This window comes from Saccharomyces kudriavzevii (genome assembly GCF_947243775.1).
Source record: "Saccharomyces kudriavzevii IFO 1802 strain IFO1802 genome assembly, chromosome: 14".
Classification (NCBI taxonomy): domain Eukaryota; kingdom Fungi; phylum Ascomycota; class Saccharomycetes; order Saccharomycetales; family Saccharomycetaceae; genus Saccharomyces; species Saccharomyces kudriavzevii.
Genome location: NC_079285.1, coordinates 365,900 through 384,353, shown reverse-complemented (window position 1 = coordinate 384,353; position 18,454 = coordinate 365,900). Strand labels below are relative to the sequence as shown.

Genomic DNA, 18,454 nt, shown 5'->3' with positions numbered 1-18,454 from the left:
TATTAAAACATGCATATTCTTCTTTTTCAGTATCTTATCTCTCCTCTTTCATCATAAACCTTAATTGACAGTTGCTGGAGCATCTTTTTCACCTTGAGCCAATATATTATTAGCATCACCTTGTAAGTCAAATGTCTTTTCCATTTCAATTAGCTGTTGTTCAGCAAGTATAGATAATGATAATGGAACGCCAAGTAACAACGCAGTAGTAGTCAGAGTCCAAGCAAGGTTTCCAGACTTGGAGAAAGCATTCTTCACAAAGGAGCTAGTGAAGCTGAAAAAACCTGAAATTGTTTGTCTCTTACCTGGAGAAACGATATCTTTCAGAGCAACTATTCTGTCCAATAACGTTTCATTTTCATCAAATTCATCTTCAAAATCACTGTCAGACTCATCGTCATCATCCGCAGCGTCATTGTTTGGGGCGGAAGCCTTTTCCTCGATTATGGCTTCCTTTCCCGAAAACTGTGGTTCGTCTACTTGAACGACATCGTCTTTGATTTCAGTTAGTTCGACCATTTGAATAGTTATGCTTTTCCCTGGAATGTATAAATGTGATCCCTTCTTGTGAACTTCTGTTTACCACTTCCTCATCCTAATCTAAACATCACTCATTAGAAAGTGTGTCGATTGAAATTGGCAAAACGGGTTTCAATTTTTGCCGGTACAGTTGGAATGAGAACATCGTTCAATACGACAAGCAGCATATACGGAAAAGTTCCAGATATCAAATATGTCATCTTTATATGTTTATTGTACAAATCATGTTGAAATTTTGCTATATACGAGTTCTAAATAGTCGAAACGCTTAGCTTTCGTTTTTCTTAGACTTCCTTGGCTTTTTCATAGCTTTCATTTCTTGTCTATAGATATCTTCAGCCTTTTCCGTGGTTCTCTTCTTACCAGTTTTTAAACTGACGACGCCCTTGGCCTTAGCTGCCTTTTCTAAAGACTTTTGGGATTCGGTCCATTCCTCACTGTTGTCGTTAATAGCGTATTTATCTAAATTCAAGGAGTTGATCAATTCTTTTTGTTTTTCTCTCATAGCTTGAACGGCTTCAGATCCTGCTACCTCCAAATCATCTTCTATTTGGTCTAATGCTTCTGCGGCATTGTATTTTTTGACATCCTCGCCATCCATTTCTGCAATGGTTTCGTCTTTGATCACTGGTAAAGTTTCTTCAATAGATTGGCTCAACAGTTGGCGCAAGTATTGCGACATTTTTCTCATAATCTTGGCAAACATGGCAATTGTTTGATTGGAAGGTAAGTTCAATTCCTTGGCAATTGAATCGATGTTTTTGCGTTGTAAACCAATAGCTAACAAGATAGCACTCTGCACGCTAGAGAGTTTTACCGAGTCGCCCATCTTATCACCAAAATACAGGAGAGCAAGCATTGGTATCATATCGACAATAACATGATAATCCAGTAAATTATTTGAGTAACTGTCCAATCTCTTTAAATCAAATGGTGAGAAAATGTCATCCAGCTGTGTACGTCTCAATTCTTTAGTTTCATAGTTTTTATGACCCGATAAATCTTGTGCTTTCTTACTACTTTCAATAACACTTAAAGCCTGAACGGCAGTAAATTTATGAAAATCGTAAGAAAGAAGTGACAAAAATCTTTTACGGAAATCCTTGGCAAAATCGACAAGCCAGTCTGGTTCCCTGCCTTCTAAAACATTCAACATAACACATGTATGTTCTCCAGTTAAGTCGTTTGCAGTCTGACGTAAATAAACTGGGACAAATTTATTATTCTTCCAGAATTTATGCAACGACTGCGTTAAACCATATGAAACACCCAAGTAATGTAAATAATGGGGAGGCAATTCAGAAAGCTTCAGTAATAGAGGTGGTAATGTCTTCGCATCCCTCAATTTAACATCGTCTTTCAAGAGATTGGTTTTAGCCAGTTCCTTATCACTCACCCTCTTGATAGAATAATTCTTAGGACGAACATCTTCGGACATATCTGTGAATTTGCCCTCAAAATAATCTCTTAGTAATTCAATTGCACGGGAGCCATATCCCATGGATGCATATTCGGGATTAGTGGCGATTCTAACAACGCGTGCACCACTTAAACTGGCGAACTCCTCATCCTGAAATTGTTGGGAAATTAGCCAAGGAATCAAATCACCACCAGCTCTTTGACCTCTAGACAACGAATTTCTGACACTTTCTTTACTAATTTCACCTTCTAATGCAATTTGAATGACACACAGAGGATCTGGAATTCTACCACCATCCTTTGGATCAATTGGTGGCAAAAGAACGAATAATTGGTGCGCTGGAGCATCACTCATTAATTGCAAATCATTTGGAGAATTTTTATAATGGGATGAAACGTATAAGGCCATCATTTTTTCCAGGAAATTTTCTGAAACAGGGTGGTAAGAAAATAGAGTGTCCCTATTAACAACAAATAAATTGCATTGAGATGGGTGGGGCGTCCCTCTTGCTGCAAATCTTGCGTTTTTGATTAGAGTAACATCTAAACATAGCAGCTTATTTAACCACTTTTCGATTGGATCGCCAGGAGCATATCTGATTGGTTCATCCAAGGCAATTTCACGTAGTTGACGCGAATGGGCCTGAATATGAGTGTCGTTTTCCTTACTATTTCTTGAAGTAATGGCAGTGGAAGAGCTTTCGCGACCAGATGTGTTGTTTTGATTACGTAATTGCTGGATTAGCTTTAAAGATAAAGATCTTCCGGTACCTTCATAACCGTTGATGGTGGATGCCATAAAGACTAGATATGGGCCCAATAAGTTCTTTACGATTGGCAAAGGGATAGCAGCCGCTTCATCAATAACGACTAATTCAGCTTGACCCAAAACTTGGTGATCTTGAGGAACAATATATTGGATAGTCTGTCTATGATCTCTCTTGATATCAACTCTAACAATGGCTTTGTTGAAATCAGGATTGGTAGACTGAATAATATCATAATCGATATGTTCTTGATACCCTAACGCGTCGAAACCTTTGAAAATAAACTCGAACAGTGTTTTTAAATTTTCAGGAGATGGAGACGTCACAAAAATGTTCGAGTAACCGTGAGAAACTGCAGCCGCGATGGAAATACCTAAGGCAGCAGATTTACCTCTACCTCTTCCAGCCGTTAATGCAACTGTAAAATTCATAGTTTTTTCCGAAATTGCATCGATGAAGGACAGGATAGCGTGAGCTTGATTCACAGTTTTCGATAGGGCCACCAAGGAGCCAGCTGGTTGGACATCTTCCAAAGATTCTTTTAATTCTTGCAATTCTAATTGTTTTGGAGGCAATTCATTGTCATCCTTGGGAGGCAATGGCTTGACGTTTTTGGCACCGGATAGTGGCAGTACATTCAGTTCATCGTCAACGACTAAACAATTGGAATTCGAGCCCAAAGATAGTATGAATCTTTCATTGAACCTTGCTACAACATCGCCATGGGCCTCGGTACGATAACGGGCGTGAACATCCATCGTCAAGGTATAAAGTTGTTTCAAAGACGACATGGATTTCAACAAGATAACCACAATACCACCACCTTCCACAGTTTCAATGGTTCTTGCTAAGAGATTTGGAGTTAACGCTTCGAAGTCTTGTAAGATACACATACCATAGGTATTACCCAAAATTTTTTCACTTTCTTTGTAGTAGACATATCTAATATTTTGATTAGATATGAAGGATTCGAATGGGTCCATTTGATTTACTTCCCTGGTACCTCTTTTGATTTCTTTTTTGATTTTATTTTCTCTTTTCTTTCTGTGCGAAGTAAAGCCCAGAAGCTTTTTTTTGTAGGCCCATAGTACGGACTTATTCATCTTAAGATCAGCACTCATCATCAAATAATGTAAATTGGGCAACTGGTTACGTGCTCTGTCCCCAACGATGACAAAGATGGATCTCTGTTTGGTTTGAACACCATTTCTGATCAATGACGGGATTCTTGAATCGATAGCTTTTTTGGCCATATTTTCCTTTTCTTTTACGTCACTAAATAGCCTTACAAATCAAAAACAAAGGATGAATATATTAGTGGTACACTGTTACAAGACTCTTATGTCAAAGTAAATCTGGCGCTTTCAGAACTTTCAATGCCTCATCTCATCCCATCAATACTTTTCCATTTTTTTTTTTCAAAATTTTTCACCGCCTTCCGGGTAAAGAACACCGTGCAGTGATCGAGATTTTTCACCAAGTACATTAGAAAACAGAAGAGAAATAGTCTGGTATAAGCTAGCAGGAAGAAGAATATAAATTTTTGATAGATCTTCGTGCTATAAGTATTGATATAAATGTTCAGAATATGAACAAAAAAAATCTTTGAATAATGCGAACTCTGTGGATCGAACACAGGACCTCCAGATTACTTGGCCGAAGTTTTTCTTCAGTCTGGCGCTCTCCCAACTGAGCTAAGTCCGCAAGTTTCATTGGCAAGTTTTGCCTTCCTGTTCTATGTTAAGCAGCTTCCTTTGAAGCCTCCGCTATACTTGGAGGAAAAATGACATTTAAACACACACACTGCCATCACATCGAAGGGCAATCGACAGACGAAGAAAAAGCTGTGACAACAGATATTGCCGAGCCTATCCTGCAAACGTCATGTCATCTGCAAACAGTGGTACGGGCAACAGCACAAGAGAGAAGAAGCCATTAAAATTTGTATCCGAGGGCGTAAGTAACATAGAGACTCAAAAGATAAGAGAACAAGTGGAGCAGAAGAAGTACGAATCTGAATACAAGAGGAAAACCAGGAAATCTCTGCGAGATCAGCTGAGATCGAATGCTATTAGCAAGCAAAAGCAGTACAATGGGTTAGTGAGAGACCGTGAAAGCTTCACAAGATTGAGCAAAGACGAATTAGAATTCTATCACAACAGTAAGAGTGAGTCCATGAAAAAGGAAGAGGAACTGAACAACTACTTGAATGCCAAGGCAACCAGTTTTGAAAGAAAGAAAAAAGTCTTATTTAGGGATAATAGTGCTGTTGCAACTAGTACACAAGGGAATCCAGAAGCCAGGACTGGTTTGAGTGATAAGATGCAAATCAGGGGCATAAAGCCATCCACCACCAAACCAAAACTAAAAATATCCCTGAAGAAATTAAACAAAAAACTGGAGAAATGATGCGATTGTCTTGCCAAGCTCGACAGCGAAATAGAACGCTTGGAACTTCAATTATGTAACATATGTAAATGGCAAGAAAAACTCCCACTCCTTCGATTTATAGCGTGGTTCTCACCTGATTTTCGAAGCGTACATGTTCTAAAACCACAGTTATTATTTAATGTAGACCAGTTACTCGTTCACTGGCGCCAGCAGTTTTCAGTGGCGATCGCAGCCTCAGCTGACTAAGGTTTCTCCGATCCGCTGCGGTGGTCGGGCGGTTTCGTCCTGCGTATCCCGAGTGCTTGGCACATGGGCTTTATCCCTCCCTTGAACTGGCATCGAACCCAAAGGATAATGTTATTGAGCTTAGTCATGTTTTCGACGAAAATCTCGGAAATGTTCTTATTTAAAATGAGAGCGTTTTCCTTCAAGAGTTTTTTCCTACTCCTTGATCACTTGATGTCTTTGGTTGAAATAGATCAGTAAGTTGTACAGCGAATACCTATATCATACACATATCGAATATAACATGTCCGCCTCAATTCCAGAAACCATGAAGGCCGTCGTCATAGAAAATGGAAAGGCCGTTGTCAAGCAGGATATCCCTATTCCTGAATTGGAAGAAGGCTTTGTTCTGATCAAGACAGTTGCTGTTGCCGGTAACCCGACCGATTGGAAACACATCGACTACAAGATTGGTCCTCAAGGTGCCCTCCTGGGTTGCGATGCTGCCGGCCAAATCGTGAAGTTGGGTCCAAACGTTGATGCTGCACGGTTTGCCATTGGTGACTACATCTACGGGGTGATTCACGGTGCCTCGGTGAGGTTCCCGACAAACGGTGCCTTTGCCGAATATTCTGCCATCTCATCTGAGATTGCCTACAGGCCAGCAAAAGAATTTAGGCTGTGTGGTAAAGATAGCCTACCAGAAGGCCCTGTCAAGTCTTTGGAAGGCGCGGTCAGTCTCCCAGTCTCGTTGACCACCGCTGGTATGGTCCTCACCCATAGTTTTGGTTTGGACATGGAGTGGGAACCCTCAAAACCACAAAGAGACCACCCCATTTTATTTTGGGGCGGTGCGACTGCCGTGGGCCAGATTTTGATTCAATTAGCGAAAAAACTGCATGGCTTTACAGAGATCATCGTTGTCGCTTCCCGCAAACATGAAAAATTATTAAAGGACTACGGGGCCGATGAACTCTTCGACTACCATGACGCTGACGTTATTGAACAGATTAAAAAGAGGTACAACAACATTCCCTACTTGGTGGACTGTGTCTCCAATACGGAAACTATCCAAGAAGTGTACAAATGCGCTGCAGAGGAGTTGGACGCTACCGTCGTTCAATTGACTACTCTAACCGACAAAAATATCAAAGAGGAAGATAGGAGACAAAACGTTAGTATCGAAGGGACCCTGCTGTATTTGATAGGAGGTAACGACGTCCCATTCGGCACGTTTACTCTACCAGCTGACCCTGAATACAAGGAGGCGGCCATCAACTTCATCGAATTTATCAATCCAAAGGTCAATGACGGTGAAATCCATCACATTCCAGTCAGGGTTTACAAGAACGGGTTGGATGATATCCCACAATTACTCGACGACATCAAGCACGGCAGAAACTCCGGTGAAAAGCTGGTCGCAGTCTTGAAGTAGATAAGTCATAGCTATCTTTATATCCGCATATGTACTCTTTTCATATACGCTAACCCGTCTAACAATGGAGTTTCGTTCACCGCCCCTCACCCGGATCACTTTTTCCGAGGCAAAAATTCCCGAAAGAGAATGTCGTTGAAAGAAGGATCTTTGGACAAAACGGTGAAAGTTCAAAAATATTGCATTCTATCAACACAACTCTCCTAGCAAACAATCAAATACAAGCAATAATGTCCGAAATAATTGAAGGTAACGTCAAAATTGACAGGGTTTCTCCAGGTGATGGTGCCACATTCCCAAAGACTGGTGATTTGGTCACCATCCACTACACCGGCACTTTGGAAAACGGCCAAAAATTCGATTCCTCCGTTGACAGAGGTTCTCCATTCCAATGTAACATTGGTGTCGGTCAAGTCATCAAGGGTTGGGATGTTGGCATTCCAAAGTTGTCTGTCGGTGAAAAGGCTAGATTAACCATCCCAGGCCCATACGCTTATGGTCCACGTGGCTTCCCAGGTTTAATTCCACCAAACAGTACTTTGGTTTTCGACGTCGAATTGTTGAAGGTCAATTAAAGGAAACGTTGGTATCCAATTAAGCCGAGTGGCTGCTTTTTATTTATGTTTCTGACAAGTAATAGTCCCTTAATGAAATAGATATATAATTACAAACGATTGGAGAGGGAAAGTGTATGTGTGTCTTGCTTTTTCATTAAGAAGATTATTTTCTATACTTGGCGTATTTTATATTACATACATGTGCCTCTATGTAAGAAAGTCTGCGTTTCTTTTCGTGATCTATATATTGTGTGTTGATTATCTCTTGTTTCGTAGTCTACTGGAAACCCTAGTAGCTGGGGTACTGTCTTTGCGGGAACTTGCCTTCCGTCTTTTTCTTTTTGGTGAGGCTTCGTTGCTAGTGTTTCCTGCAGATGACGAATGCCTGGTCCTTTTCGCCAATGGTTCATTTTGGACCTTGGAGTCCTTTCTAGCGCCATCTTGCTGATTCTCTTCTTTTTTGTTCTCCATTTTCTTTTTTAGATTATCCATTTCTGGCCCAGACCCCCTTTCTGTGTCTTCTTTCTCATTTTCAGACTCGTACTCCAATGCCTCGTCAACTTCTTCACTTTCAGATCCATTTGTGTTTTCATAAGAGCTGGACTTTTCGCGCTCATCATTAACCTCTTCCTTTTCATTACTTTCCTCATCATTTTCTTCATCTTGTTCCTGCGTCTCTCCTTCTTGTTCCTTTGGTTCTTCCATATTTTGTTCTTCTTCCCCAGTTTCTTTGTGTTCTGTATCTTCTTCTCCCTCGTCTTCAAATTTAACCTCCTTATTTCTTCTCAATCTTTGAGATTTCCTGACGGGAGCCGCCGTTTTACTTTCTGTTTTTATCTTCTGTTCTTCGTCACTCGTATGCTCCATTTTGTCCTCCTTTTTGCTACCTTGCGTCTCTATTTTGAGTTTGTATTGGGAATCTGATGGGGTATCATTTACCTTTGCATGATGTTCATTCAATCCCTCCCCTTTTTCAGCCACCACCACATCTTTTTCTTCCTCATGGTTAGTTTTTTCTACTTGATCTTCAAAAACTTTTTTGGGTATATCATTATCTCTATCATTTGCATATTTAGCTTGAGCTTCCTCTTCAATCGAGGCAGGACCTTTCTTGGCATGTTCCAAGATCAATTCACCGTATTCATCCCAAGGTAGTGTAAAATCTTGTTTGCGCGCTCTCATTCGATTGTTTAACTCAAGTAAGGTCTCTTCGTGAATTTCTTCATCGTCATCGTTCAACGAACATTCCGTAGTGGCCGCCATTGAATATGCATTTTCCATTTTATCAATATTCTCCAAATTGTATGATTGACCCAGTTTTTCCCATATGTCTTTTGCAGTGAAGATTTTACCCAACTTCATGGTCTCCTTCTGTAATAACGTAACTGGATATTTGTCCGGTGAGTTCATTCTCTCCACTATGCAAAACATGTGGAAATGCTTATGAATACCGGCCGGCTTGAACTCGGATGCCCACCTAAGAAGTCGTATCTCATCCACAATTGTCCAATGTATTGCCATTGCATCTGCAATCAGCTTTTGGCCATCAGTAATTAGTAATCTTAGGTTGTCTCTTTCCTTATACCAAATTATTAATCGTTACAATTGTCACGATTTATTTCTTCGTTAAGCACGATTTTCACTTCCAGTGCAGGCAGGAGAGCTGTCTTCGTAGTTTTTGTTTAAGGAACTACGTAAAAGGCAGAGGCGAGTAAATCAATTAGATCAGGTTTACTTCAAGGGAAGTGCAAGTACTTAGATACATATCCAGTGGAAGCAATTTTAGCGACTTTTTACCTGACGAAGAACTGGGTTGCAGTTAATTTAAAGAGAGAATGCCAAGAAAGGCCACTTTACTTAAATCTCTGGCAAGAGGACGAGTACGCACTTCTTTCAATAAGTATAACTTATTCAACTTATACAAGAAAGGTGGCGTAGACTTAAGGTCTAAATCTTTGTATCAACAAAAATGGACAGCAAAGCAGGAAACTCGAGCCTATCACGGTGAACATTTGACGGAAAAGAGATGGCAGAACGCCTTTAAACCTAAGTTAGATTCAGTTGCTCAATTGGATGCTTCATTGCGTGGGGGTGAAATTAAGGAAACCCCATTCTTATTGCAGACATTTGCAGTGCTGGAAAAGAGACTTGATTTTGCCCTATTCAGAGCCATGTTCGCTTCATCAGTGAGGCAAGCTCGTCAATTCATTCTACATGGTAATGTACGTGTAAATGGTATAAAAATTAAACATCCAAGTTATACTCTAAAGCCTGGTGACATTTTTAGTGTTAAACCGGACAAAGTACTAGAGGCACTAGGGGCTAAAAAACCAAGTTTCGAGGAAGCGCTGAAGATTGATAACACTCAAATTATTTTATGGAATAAGTATGTCAAGGAAGCAAAGACAGACTCAAAGGAAGTTTGGGGAAAAAAGCTGGAAAAGTTTAAAAACATGTCAGACTCTAACCCAAAGAAACTTCAATTCCAAGAATTTTTGAAGCAGTATAATAAGAATCTGGAATCGCAGCAATACGATGCATTGAAGGAGTGCACGCAGGAAGGTATATTAACCAAGTTACTCACTGTTGAGAAACAAATAGGTAAGCTGAATGGCGAACCGTTGTCGATAGATGAATTCAAGAAGGGTCTTCCCGATGTCCAAGACCCTCAGTTATTACAAAGTGTATATAGCGCTTACCAAGAGTTTTTCAAATCGGGCGAAATGAAGAGAGAAAACCTTTCCAAATGCAAGCCTGAGGAGCTAACTTCACTGGCAGCAGGCATGTTAAATCCTAGTGAAGCTACAAAAAGAGAGTTATCTGATGGAGCCAAATCTTCGATAAGATCAGGTAAGAAGATTTTATCGGAATGTGACAAACTGTGGACCAAAAATATAGCAACTTATTTTAAGGGTAGGATGAGTGATGTCTCGAATGGTCTGATCACCTTTGACCCTAAATGGGCCATAAACTTGAAATACCATGATCCTATCAAGATTTCTGAACTAGAGGGCGATGAACAAAAAGCACGTGGATTGGTGAATTTGCCATGGCAAAGAAATTATGTTTATGGTAGACAAGAGCCGAAAAAGCCATTTTTCACTCCATGGAAGCCAAGACCATTTTTGTCGCCTTTTGCCATTCTACCACATCATTTGGAAATATCCTTCAAGACATGTCACGCCGTATACTTGAGAGATCCTGTTGCTCGACCTGGCCAATCCGAAGTAATTTCACCTTTTGATGTCCCTGTCCATGAGCGTACATACATGTATTACCTGAGAAATGGCAAATGATCGTCCTGCATTGGTGTGCGTTCTAAAACCGATTTTTGGTCTTCTCTACACTGTAAATATTTAAAATTTTATTTTGAAGCTTTTCTGTTCAAGCAAATAGGAAAGCCGTTTTTCGATTTCTTTTTTTTTTGTTAACTTCCCTTGATAAGAAAGTTACACATGAAAAAATATCTTTACAAAAGTATATAATTGTTTATTCATTAGTTTTTTTCATGAGAAATAGTTTCTATTCTTTGAATTGGTTTGATTGATTTTAACCGGTGTGTTCAAAAACGGCAGATCTAAATTTACCATCAGTGAAGCTATGCTTCATTTGTTCGGGGATTGGAAATTCCACATAATCATCGTCTTCACCGATAGGTAAATTGACATTAATAGCAGTTGAGCAAGAGGTGTAAATTTCAGTGTTTAAAGATTCCTTAGATAAGTAGATGTTACCACCGTCAGATTTATCGATGGAAATTTGAGGTAAAGAGAGGTTGACTTGGATGCCAAACTTGTTTGACTTGATGACATCCATACCGGAGATGCTAGAATCAAGAACCACACTACAGGACTCAGTTTCACTCAATGAAATAGCGTTGACCTTTCCCTTTATTTGAACAAGTACTTGAGAACACCTTCCTATAAAGATAGATTCATCTTTCTGAGCCTCGATAACTAAGGACTCGGTTTCATTTTCATAGTTTTCGATAAACCACTTGTTGCCTACTAATTCTTTTCTTGGAAGTTTCTTAATTTTTAATGTCGATGGCTTCTTTGGTCTGGGTGGTGGACTAGATTTGTTTCCTGTGGAAGAAACGGCGGAGGGTTGACGCAATTCAGGGTTCTTGTGAGTTTGTTGGGATTTGTCTACCTTTTTTAAACCTTTAGTAATGTTTTCACCTTGGTTTAATTCAGCAAAGACAGCTCCAATACCATCCTTGTTAGCATTATCCGCAGTTGAAGGAGCATCGTTAGAAATTTCAAATACAGAGGCTGGAGGAGCCGGTGGTGGGGGTGGTGGAGCAGGGGCTACTGAACCACTTGCTGATGCAGCAGTTGAAGCTGGCGCTGATCTCGCTAGTGTGTTTTTCGTTGATTGAGCCATGGCATCAGCAAAATCCATACCATCGTTTTTCCAAGAAACGCCAGTGGTGTGGTACTCTTTGATGTAAGCTTTCAAATTGTCGAACGATGCCAAGAAATGTTTGACCCATTCAATAGCATTAGGGTCGGATTCCCTGTACTCCTTCAAAATTCTATTAGTCCAGAACTGCGCTGCATCCTTGAAATCCGTGACCATGGAGACCGGGGTGTCCACTGCAACCCAGGAGAATAAAGGAGCACCTTCAGATAAAGCGCTCAAGTAGGCGAAGTACTTACTTTGACGATTCGATTCTTTCAATTGACCCATTTTTATGATGTTCTCGTTGATAGGCCTCAAAGAATCAGCGAATGTTTGAGAAGAATAATCTGGTTTTTTAGATTTCACAGCGGCTCTTAAAAACACCAATTGCGATTGGAAGCCTCCCTTCAGCAACTCTACAGCGTCCAAAACCACAGCATCGATCTTGCCTGATAATTCTACCAATGGATCAATATTTTCAGTGATATAAGCCTGGAACGTAGTTATGCATTTTGGATCTTCTTGTGGTTCAGGAATTTCCTCCGAAGAAGTGCTCTTCGTAGAGGGTGCACCATTCCCAGAAGTGGAAGACTCACTACCTTTAGAAGCCTCCAATTTATTCTGAATGTAGCCTTCTTGATAGATGGTAACATCCTCCAATCTAGCAGTGGCTTCCTCTAACCTTTTCAATAGTTTGACAAGGTTGTAACCTTGCATAGTGTACTTAGAGTCAGGCATGGTTGTAATTTCACAGGGTTGAAGATTATGAATGAAACTTGCTCAATTCGATTACTGAAGATTCTAAGATTGGTTTCTCCTATACTACCGAACCTTCATTTTCTGATCCCTGTTTATAAATTCAGTCGTCTCGTCAAGGTCATTTAAGACGAGCTGTCAATGGATGGTCACAATGGCTGGTGTCCTCATGTAGACGTAAAAGTAAACGACTGAGAACAACGTGCGCCAACACTATACAACTATATATGTATTCACTGCCGGTCAAGTGAGTACTTATCCTGCGAATGCTTCAAACAGTGATATAAATTTTTTTTGATAATTTATATATATATATATATGGAATTATCTATGGATGCAGCCTACTTCTTCTCTTGCTGGTAGGTTTCATAGCCAGGAGACATAGACTTCAAAATGTGCATGCGAGTGTCTCGTACACTGAGATCCCCGCGACTCAACGAAACGTACTCCAAGCACGCTGAGTGGGCTTGTAATGAATTCAACGTGTCATTCCTTACATTATTTTGCCATTCCTCTCGCGTGGTATTCTCATCTCCGAGTCCTAAATACTTTTGCTTGTAAATCTTCTGCAGTTTCAACTGCCTCTGCTTTTCCGACTGTTTCGATTGCTAGTGTGACGTGTGAGCCGCACGGGCTTGCACGTTCATTGCAAGCGTAGTTAGTAGCACAGAACGTACTTATTTCAAAATAAAACAAATTACAACACAATGAAACATACCATTCTCTACGTAATTCCACTCTCTTCAGCTGCACGAGGCTATTAGTTCCTCACACAGTGTTCCTGTGCTATGCATGAGAAAGCTTTTATTCTTCTCTTCTTCCCGGGTGACGGTTTCGCCTAGTTCCGCCTCAAGATTTTCCGCTACTTCTTCCATTAATTGTATAATACGGAAGTATTTATGCACAGGGTAGAAGATAGCTCTGGATGTTGCTGCATAACTCGTTGGTGTTTACTTTGTCATTGTCTTTGCTAGGATAGAAACAGAATAAGGAAATATAGTCGCAGCCAACGCATATACATATAAATAGACTTTATGGCAGAACAGGCGCTACTTTCCAAATTGAACGCTCTCTCGCAGGAAGTGATATCTCCAGCTTCCCTAGGTCAGCCAACTATTCTGACGGAGGAAGCGGTCCAGAACTGGCCTCAACGATCAAGAACTCTTTGTTCTGAGTTTTTCGCACTGGAGTCAAACGATGAAAAGGAAGATTGGCTGAGGATTGTGTTTATCGAATTGTTTGAGTTCATAAATAAAGGCGAGGAAAACTTTATTCTAAAGCTCTCAGATATTGCGCTTTTTATTGAGGAGTTGGTGAATAATGACAGACAAGCGCCTCAGGCTTCCCTAGTGGGCAAAATGTTTATTGCCGTTTCAAGCACTGTGCCAAACATTGACGATACGAACACCATATCATTATGTAGACTCATACCGTCTTTGCATGAGGAGCTGTTCAAGTTTAGTTGGGTGTCCTCTAAGCTACTGAATAAGGAACAGACTACTCTATTAAGGCATTTGTTGAAGAAATCAAAATATGAATTAAAAAAATATAATCTTTTGGCGGAAAATTCTGTGGGTTATGCTCAATTGGTAACATTATTGATATTAGCATATCATGATCCTGATAATTCTTCCAAGGTTTCTGCATATTTGAAAGAAATATATCATATTATGGGAAAATATTCTCTGGATTCGATTCGTGCTTTGGACGTTATTTTAGATGTTTCCAGTCAGTTCATCACTGAAGACTACCAATTCCTTACATCTTTTTTGCAGGAATCAGATTTTTGGCCCTCCAACCATGTGGCCGATAGTTCAGAATATTCAGCTCTAAATGAAGGTGGTAGCATGATTGCGGCTAACATTATTTCGTTCAATTTGTCTCAATGCAAGGAACAGACTGATAAGGAAAATTATAAGCGATATATGGACATGTGTTGTATCCTGATAAAAATCGGGTTTATCAATTTCTATTCTATTTGGGATAATGTAAAACCCGAGATGGAATCTTTGCAAAAATATACCCAGGATTTGGAAACCGAACTTGAGGCCGAATCCACCAAAGGAATAGAAAATCCTTTGGCTATGGCAGCTGCTTTATCCGCCGAAAATGAGAACGACGAAGACGCCGTTGTTGTGAATGTTGATGACAATGACAAAGATGTAATCCCGGTGACAACAAATGGTGAAGCAAACTTGAAGGACAAGCAGAAAATTTTTCAAGAAGACACTTTATCATATGGTAAAATAAAACTATTGGAACGTTTACTAGTCCATGGTTGTGTCGTTCCTGTTATGCACGTTCTAAAGGAATATCCGAAGTTACTCTATGTTAGTCAATCCATCCCAAAATATTTTGGGAGAGTATTTGAACACCTTCTGGATCCATTGTATACATCCATGACATCTTGTTGTGAGTCGAACGGTATGACATCTGCCTTGATGATAACTCGGATAGACAATGGAATTCTGGCTCACAAGCCAAGATTGATCCATCAATATAAAACGCATGATCCATTTGAATCACTAGAATTGAATACAAAATATTTTTTTTATTACTCTGAATGGGACTGTGCCTTTACTCCATTTACATCGGTTGATGACCTATTTGAAAACTCCCATGCTTATTTATCTATCATTGGGCCATATCTAGCGAAGGTCCCCATGCTATTGAGTAAAATTTCACGTATTGGTGTGGCTGACATTCAGAAGAAACAAAGCTCTGAGTCCCAGCAGGATACAGTTGACAAATGGATAGATTATGTAAGAAAGTTCATCTTCCCTGCCACCCCTCTATTACAGAATAACCCAATCGCTACATCAGAAGTTTATGAATTAATGAAACTTTTCCCCTTTGAAAAAAGATACTTTATATACAACGAAATGATGACAAAATTATCTCTTGAAAACTTGCCAATTAAGGTGAGCTTCAATAAAGCCGAAAGAGAAGCGAAGAGTATCTTAAAGGCCTTGAGTATAGATACTATAGCCAAAGAATCTAGAAGGTTCGCCAAATTGATTTCTACAAATCCCTTGGCTTCATTGATACCAGCCGTCAAACAGATAGAAAATTACGATAAAGTTTCCGAGCTCGTTGTTTATACCACGAAATATTTCAACGATTTTGCGTATGATGTACTGCAGTTTGTGTTATTACTGCGCTTAACTTATAACAGACCTGCTGTTCAATTTGACGGTGTCAACCAGGCTATGTGGGTCCAGAGACTGTCAATATTTATTGCTGGTTTGGCCAAAAATTGTCCTGATATGGATATTTCAAATATTATCACTTATATTTTAAAGACTTTGCATAATGGGAATATTATAGCTGTTTCCATCCTAAAAGAGTTGATCACTACTGTTGGTGGCATCAGGGATTTAAATGAAGTTAACATGAAGCAATTACTGATGTTAAATTCAGGAAAACCATTGAAACAATACGCAAGACATTTAATATATGACTTTAGAGATGATAACTCCGATATCGCAGCAAGATTAACCTCCTTTTTCACCAACCAAAATGCTATTTCCGAAATCATTCTTTTGTTGTACGCCTTAAATCTGAAGGCAAATACGCAAGATTCTCATTATAAAATTTTATCTACTAGGTGCGATGAGATGAATACATTATTATGGTCATATATTGAATTAATCAAACACTGTTTAAAAACGAAAGCATTTGAGGAAAACGTTCTTTCATTTGTAGAATTGACAAACAGGTTCCATTTATCGACACCATGGGCGTTCCACATATGGAGAGATTATTTGGATAATCAATTGAATACGAATGAAAATATTTCAATCGAGCAACTGATCGAAGGTGTAGAGTTTAACGACGTTGATTTAACGAAGATATCAAAAGATCTTTTCACCACGTTTTGGAGACTATCGTTATATGATATTCATTTTGATAAATCATTATATGATGAACGTAAGAAAACTCTGTCCGGAGAAAATACGGATCAGTTGTCGAACAGGAAAAAACATTTAATTCAGAATCAGATCAAAGACATTTTGGTCACTGGAATTTCTCATCAAAGAGCATTCAAGAAAACTGCAGAATTTGTGTCCGAAAAATCAACCATATGGGATAAAGATTGTGGGGAAAATCAAATTAAAATTTTTTTGCAAAATTGTGTTGTACCGAGAGTTTTATTTTCTCCTTCTGATGCTCTTTTCTCCTCATATTTTATCTTTATGGCTTTTAGTACGGAAAATTTGATGTCAATACTGAATACTTTCATCACCTCAAACATTCTAAAAACACTGCTGTTTTGTTGCACTAGTTCTGAAGCAGGTAATTTAGGTCTTTTTTTCACCAATGTTTTGAAAAGGCTGGAAGAAATGAGGTTGAGCGGTGAGTTCAATGACCAAGCTTCTAGGAAGTTATATGAATGGCATTTAGTTATCACAGAACAAATCATTGATCTTTTGTCCGAAAAAAACTACATGTCAATCAGAAATGGTATCGAATTCATGAAGCACGTTACAAGTGTTTTTCCGATAGTGAAAACACATATCCAGTTGGTTTACACCACCTTGGAGGAAAACTTGGTGAATGAAGAAAGAGAGGACATCAAACTACCAAGCAGTGCGTTAATAGGCCACTTGAAGGCGCGATTAAAGAATGCTTTAGAATTGGATGAATTCTGTACTTTAACTGAGAAGGAAGCTGAACAAAAGAAGATACTTGAAATGGAGATGGAAGAAATTAAGAGTTATGAAACAGCCTACCAAAATGAACTCAAGCAAATGGCTTTGAGAAAAAAGCTAGAACTCAACAAATCGCAAAGACTTCAAAATGATTCATCTAAAACCGCTACCAGCGATACTACTGAACCACATACTAAGGAAAAATATACCTATTCACGCGATGAACCTGTTATTCCAATTAAGCCTTCTAGCAGCCAATGGTCCTATTCTAAAGTTACCAGGCATTTGGATGATATTAACCACTATTTGGCCAGTAATCATTTACAAAAAGCAATTTCCTTGGTGGAAAATGAAAGTGAAACTTGGAATTTGAAAAACTTATCAAAACAAAATATGCCAATTTTCGATTTTAGAAACTTGACTTTAGAAATATTTGAAAGATATTTCAGATCATTAATCCAAAACCCTCAGAACCCAGATTTCGCTGAAAAAATTGATGCGCTTAAGAGGCACATTAAAAACCTATCACGTGAGCCATACGCTGGTACACTTAATCCCCACTCTGAATCTTCTGCCCCTGAATATACTAAGAGGTCAAGTAGGTATGGAGGCGTAGATGCATATGGTAGTTCCAACTATAGAGCTTCAGGTAATGATCGTTCTGGACTGAAAAATAGTAAGCCAAGCAACAGTTACCCTCACAAGAGGTCGGAACTGCCCGCCAGACCTAGTAAAGGCAAGGCATATAATGATAGAAGCAGGCCAGTTAGATCAACCGGAGCTGACAGAGGTGACAACTTTGAACAGCAAAGGGAAAATCGTTCACGAGAAGATTATAAGAAGACTAATTCACAACGTTCACAGCTGCGGTTTCCGGAAAAGCCATCTCAAGAAATTAAAGGCAGTAATAAGAACACTGCATACCAACCTTCTTCCTACAAGCGCGATTTGCCTTCAGATAACGACGAAAAGCCAAATAAAAGGTTCAAGAGGGATGATGAAAATAGAAGCAAATTCCAGGTACAAGACTACAGAAATACACGAGACAGTGGTGCCAACCGTAGACCCAATGAGAGTCAAAGATATAACACAAATAGAAAGGGTAATACCCAAGTGCTCCCACAGGGTCCTAAGGGAGGAAACCATGTTAGCAGGTATCAGAGGTAATTAAGAATATTTTGCACATCAGACCTCCTTTTGAAAGTGGGGCCTGATATTTTCTTATATTCTAGTGCGATTAGATATATACATATATAAAGTTCAGCTCGTGTTTGTAAAATTGAATAAACGGACTTTCAAAACCTAGTG

General features: G+C 39.4%; 10 protein-coding genes and 1 non-coding gene across 11 annotated transcripts; 5 read left to right on the top strand and 6 right to left on the bottom strand.

Annotated features, from left to right (window-relative positions):
- Window positions 1-60: 60 nt before the first annotated feature.
- TOM22 (Tom22p) lies at window positions 61-519 on the bottom strand (the record flags this gene model as incomplete). Its single annotated transcript, XM_056230789.1, has 1 exon — window positions 61-519. One exon carries the CDS (start codon window positions 517-519, stop codon window positions 61-63), a length of 459 nt encoding a protein of 152 aa, XP_056084673.1.
- Window positions 520-808: 289 nt separating this feature from the next.
- Window positions 809-3,979, bottom strand: KRE33 (ribosome biosynthesis protein KRE33; the record flags this gene model as incomplete). The annotated part of the gene is made up of 1 exon (XM_056230788.1): window positions 809-3,979. The coding sequence occupies one exon, from the start codon at window positions 3,977-3,979 to the stop codon at window positions 809-811; it is 3,171 nt and encodes a 1,056-aa protein (XP_056084672.1).
- Window positions 3,980-4,339: 360 nt separating this feature from the next.
- On the bottom strand, window positions 4,340-4,430 carry Skdi_14.trna4F. The gene is given in 2 exon segments: window positions 4,340-4,375; window positions 4,394-4,430. It is a non-coding gene; the product is annotated as a tRNA-Phe (tRNA).
- A 180-nt stretch (window positions 4,431-4,610) lies between these two features.
- On the top strand, window positions 4,611-5,135 carry FYV6 (Fyv6p; the record flags this gene model as incomplete). Its single annotated transcript, XM_056230787.1, has 1 exon — window positions 4,611-5,135. The coding sequence occupies one exon, from the start codon at window positions 4,611-4,613 to the stop codon at window positions 5,133-5,135; it is 525 nt and encodes a 174-aa protein (XP_056084671.1).
- A 511-nt stretch (window positions 5,136-5,646) lies between these two features.
- On the top strand, window positions 5,647-6,777 carry SKDI14G1910 (uncharacterized protein; the record flags this gene model as incomplete). Its single annotated transcript, XM_056230786.1, has 1 exon — window positions 5,647-6,777. One exon carries the CDS (start codon window positions 5,647-5,649, stop codon window positions 6,775-6,777), a length of 1,131 nt encoding a protein of 376 aa, XP_056084670.1.
- Window positions 6,778-7,007: 230 nt separating this feature from the next.
- FPR1 (peptidylprolyl isomerase FPR1) lies at window positions 7,008-7,352 on the top strand (the record flags this gene model as incomplete). Its single annotated transcript, XM_056230785.1, has 1 exon — window positions 7,008-7,352. One exon carries the CDS (start codon window positions 7,008-7,010, stop codon window positions 7,350-7,352), a length of 345 nt encoding a protein of 114 aa, XP_056084669.1.
- A 240-nt stretch (window positions 7,353-7,592) lies between these two features.
- Window positions 7,593-8,855, bottom strand: EAF7 (Eaf7p; the record flags this gene model as incomplete). Its single annotated transcript, XM_056230784.1, has 1 exon — window positions 7,593-8,855. The coding sequence occupies one exon, from the start codon at window positions 8,853-8,855 to the stop codon at window positions 7,593-7,595; it is 1,263 nt and encodes a 420-aa protein (XP_056084668.1).
- Window positions 8,856-9,169: 314 nt separating this feature from the next.
- Window positions 9,170-10,630, top strand: NAM9 (mitochondrial 37S ribosomal protein uS4m; the record flags this gene model as incomplete). The annotated part of the gene is made up of 1 exon (XM_056230783.1): window positions 9,170-10,630. One exon carries the CDS (start codon window positions 9,170-9,172, stop codon window positions 10,628-10,630), a length of 1,461 nt encoding a protein of 486 aa, XP_056084667.1.
- A 253-nt stretch (window positions 10,631-10,883) lies between these two features.
- SRV2 (adenylate cyclase-binding protein) lies at window positions 10,884-12,476 on the bottom strand (the record flags this gene model as incomplete). Its single annotated transcript, XM_056230782.1, has 1 exon — window positions 10,884-12,476. The coding sequence occupies one exon, from the start codon at window positions 12,474-12,476 to the stop codon at window positions 10,884-10,886; it is 1,593 nt and encodes a 530-aa protein (XP_056084666.1).
- A 359-nt stretch (window positions 12,477-12,835) lies between these two features.
- On the bottom strand, window positions 12,836-13,215 carry YSF3 (U2 snRNP complex subunit YSF3; the record flags this gene model as incomplete). Its single annotated transcript, XM_056230780.1, has 2 exons — window positions 12,836-13,090; window positions 13,213-13,215. 2 exons carry the CDS (start codon window positions 13,213-13,215, stop codon window positions 12,836-12,838), a joined length of 258 nt encoding a protein of 85 aa, XP_056084665.1.
- Window positions 13,216-13,528: 313 nt separating this feature from the next.
- On the top strand, window positions 13,529-18,313 carry THO2 (Tho2p; the record flags this gene model as incomplete). The annotated part of the gene is made up of 1 exon (XM_056230779.1): window positions 13,529-18,313. The coding sequence occupies one exon, from the start codon at window positions 13,529-13,531 to the stop codon at window positions 18,311-18,313; it is 4,785 nt and encodes a 1,594-aa protein (XP_056084664.1).
- Window positions 18,314-18,454: the final 141 nt, after the last annotated feature.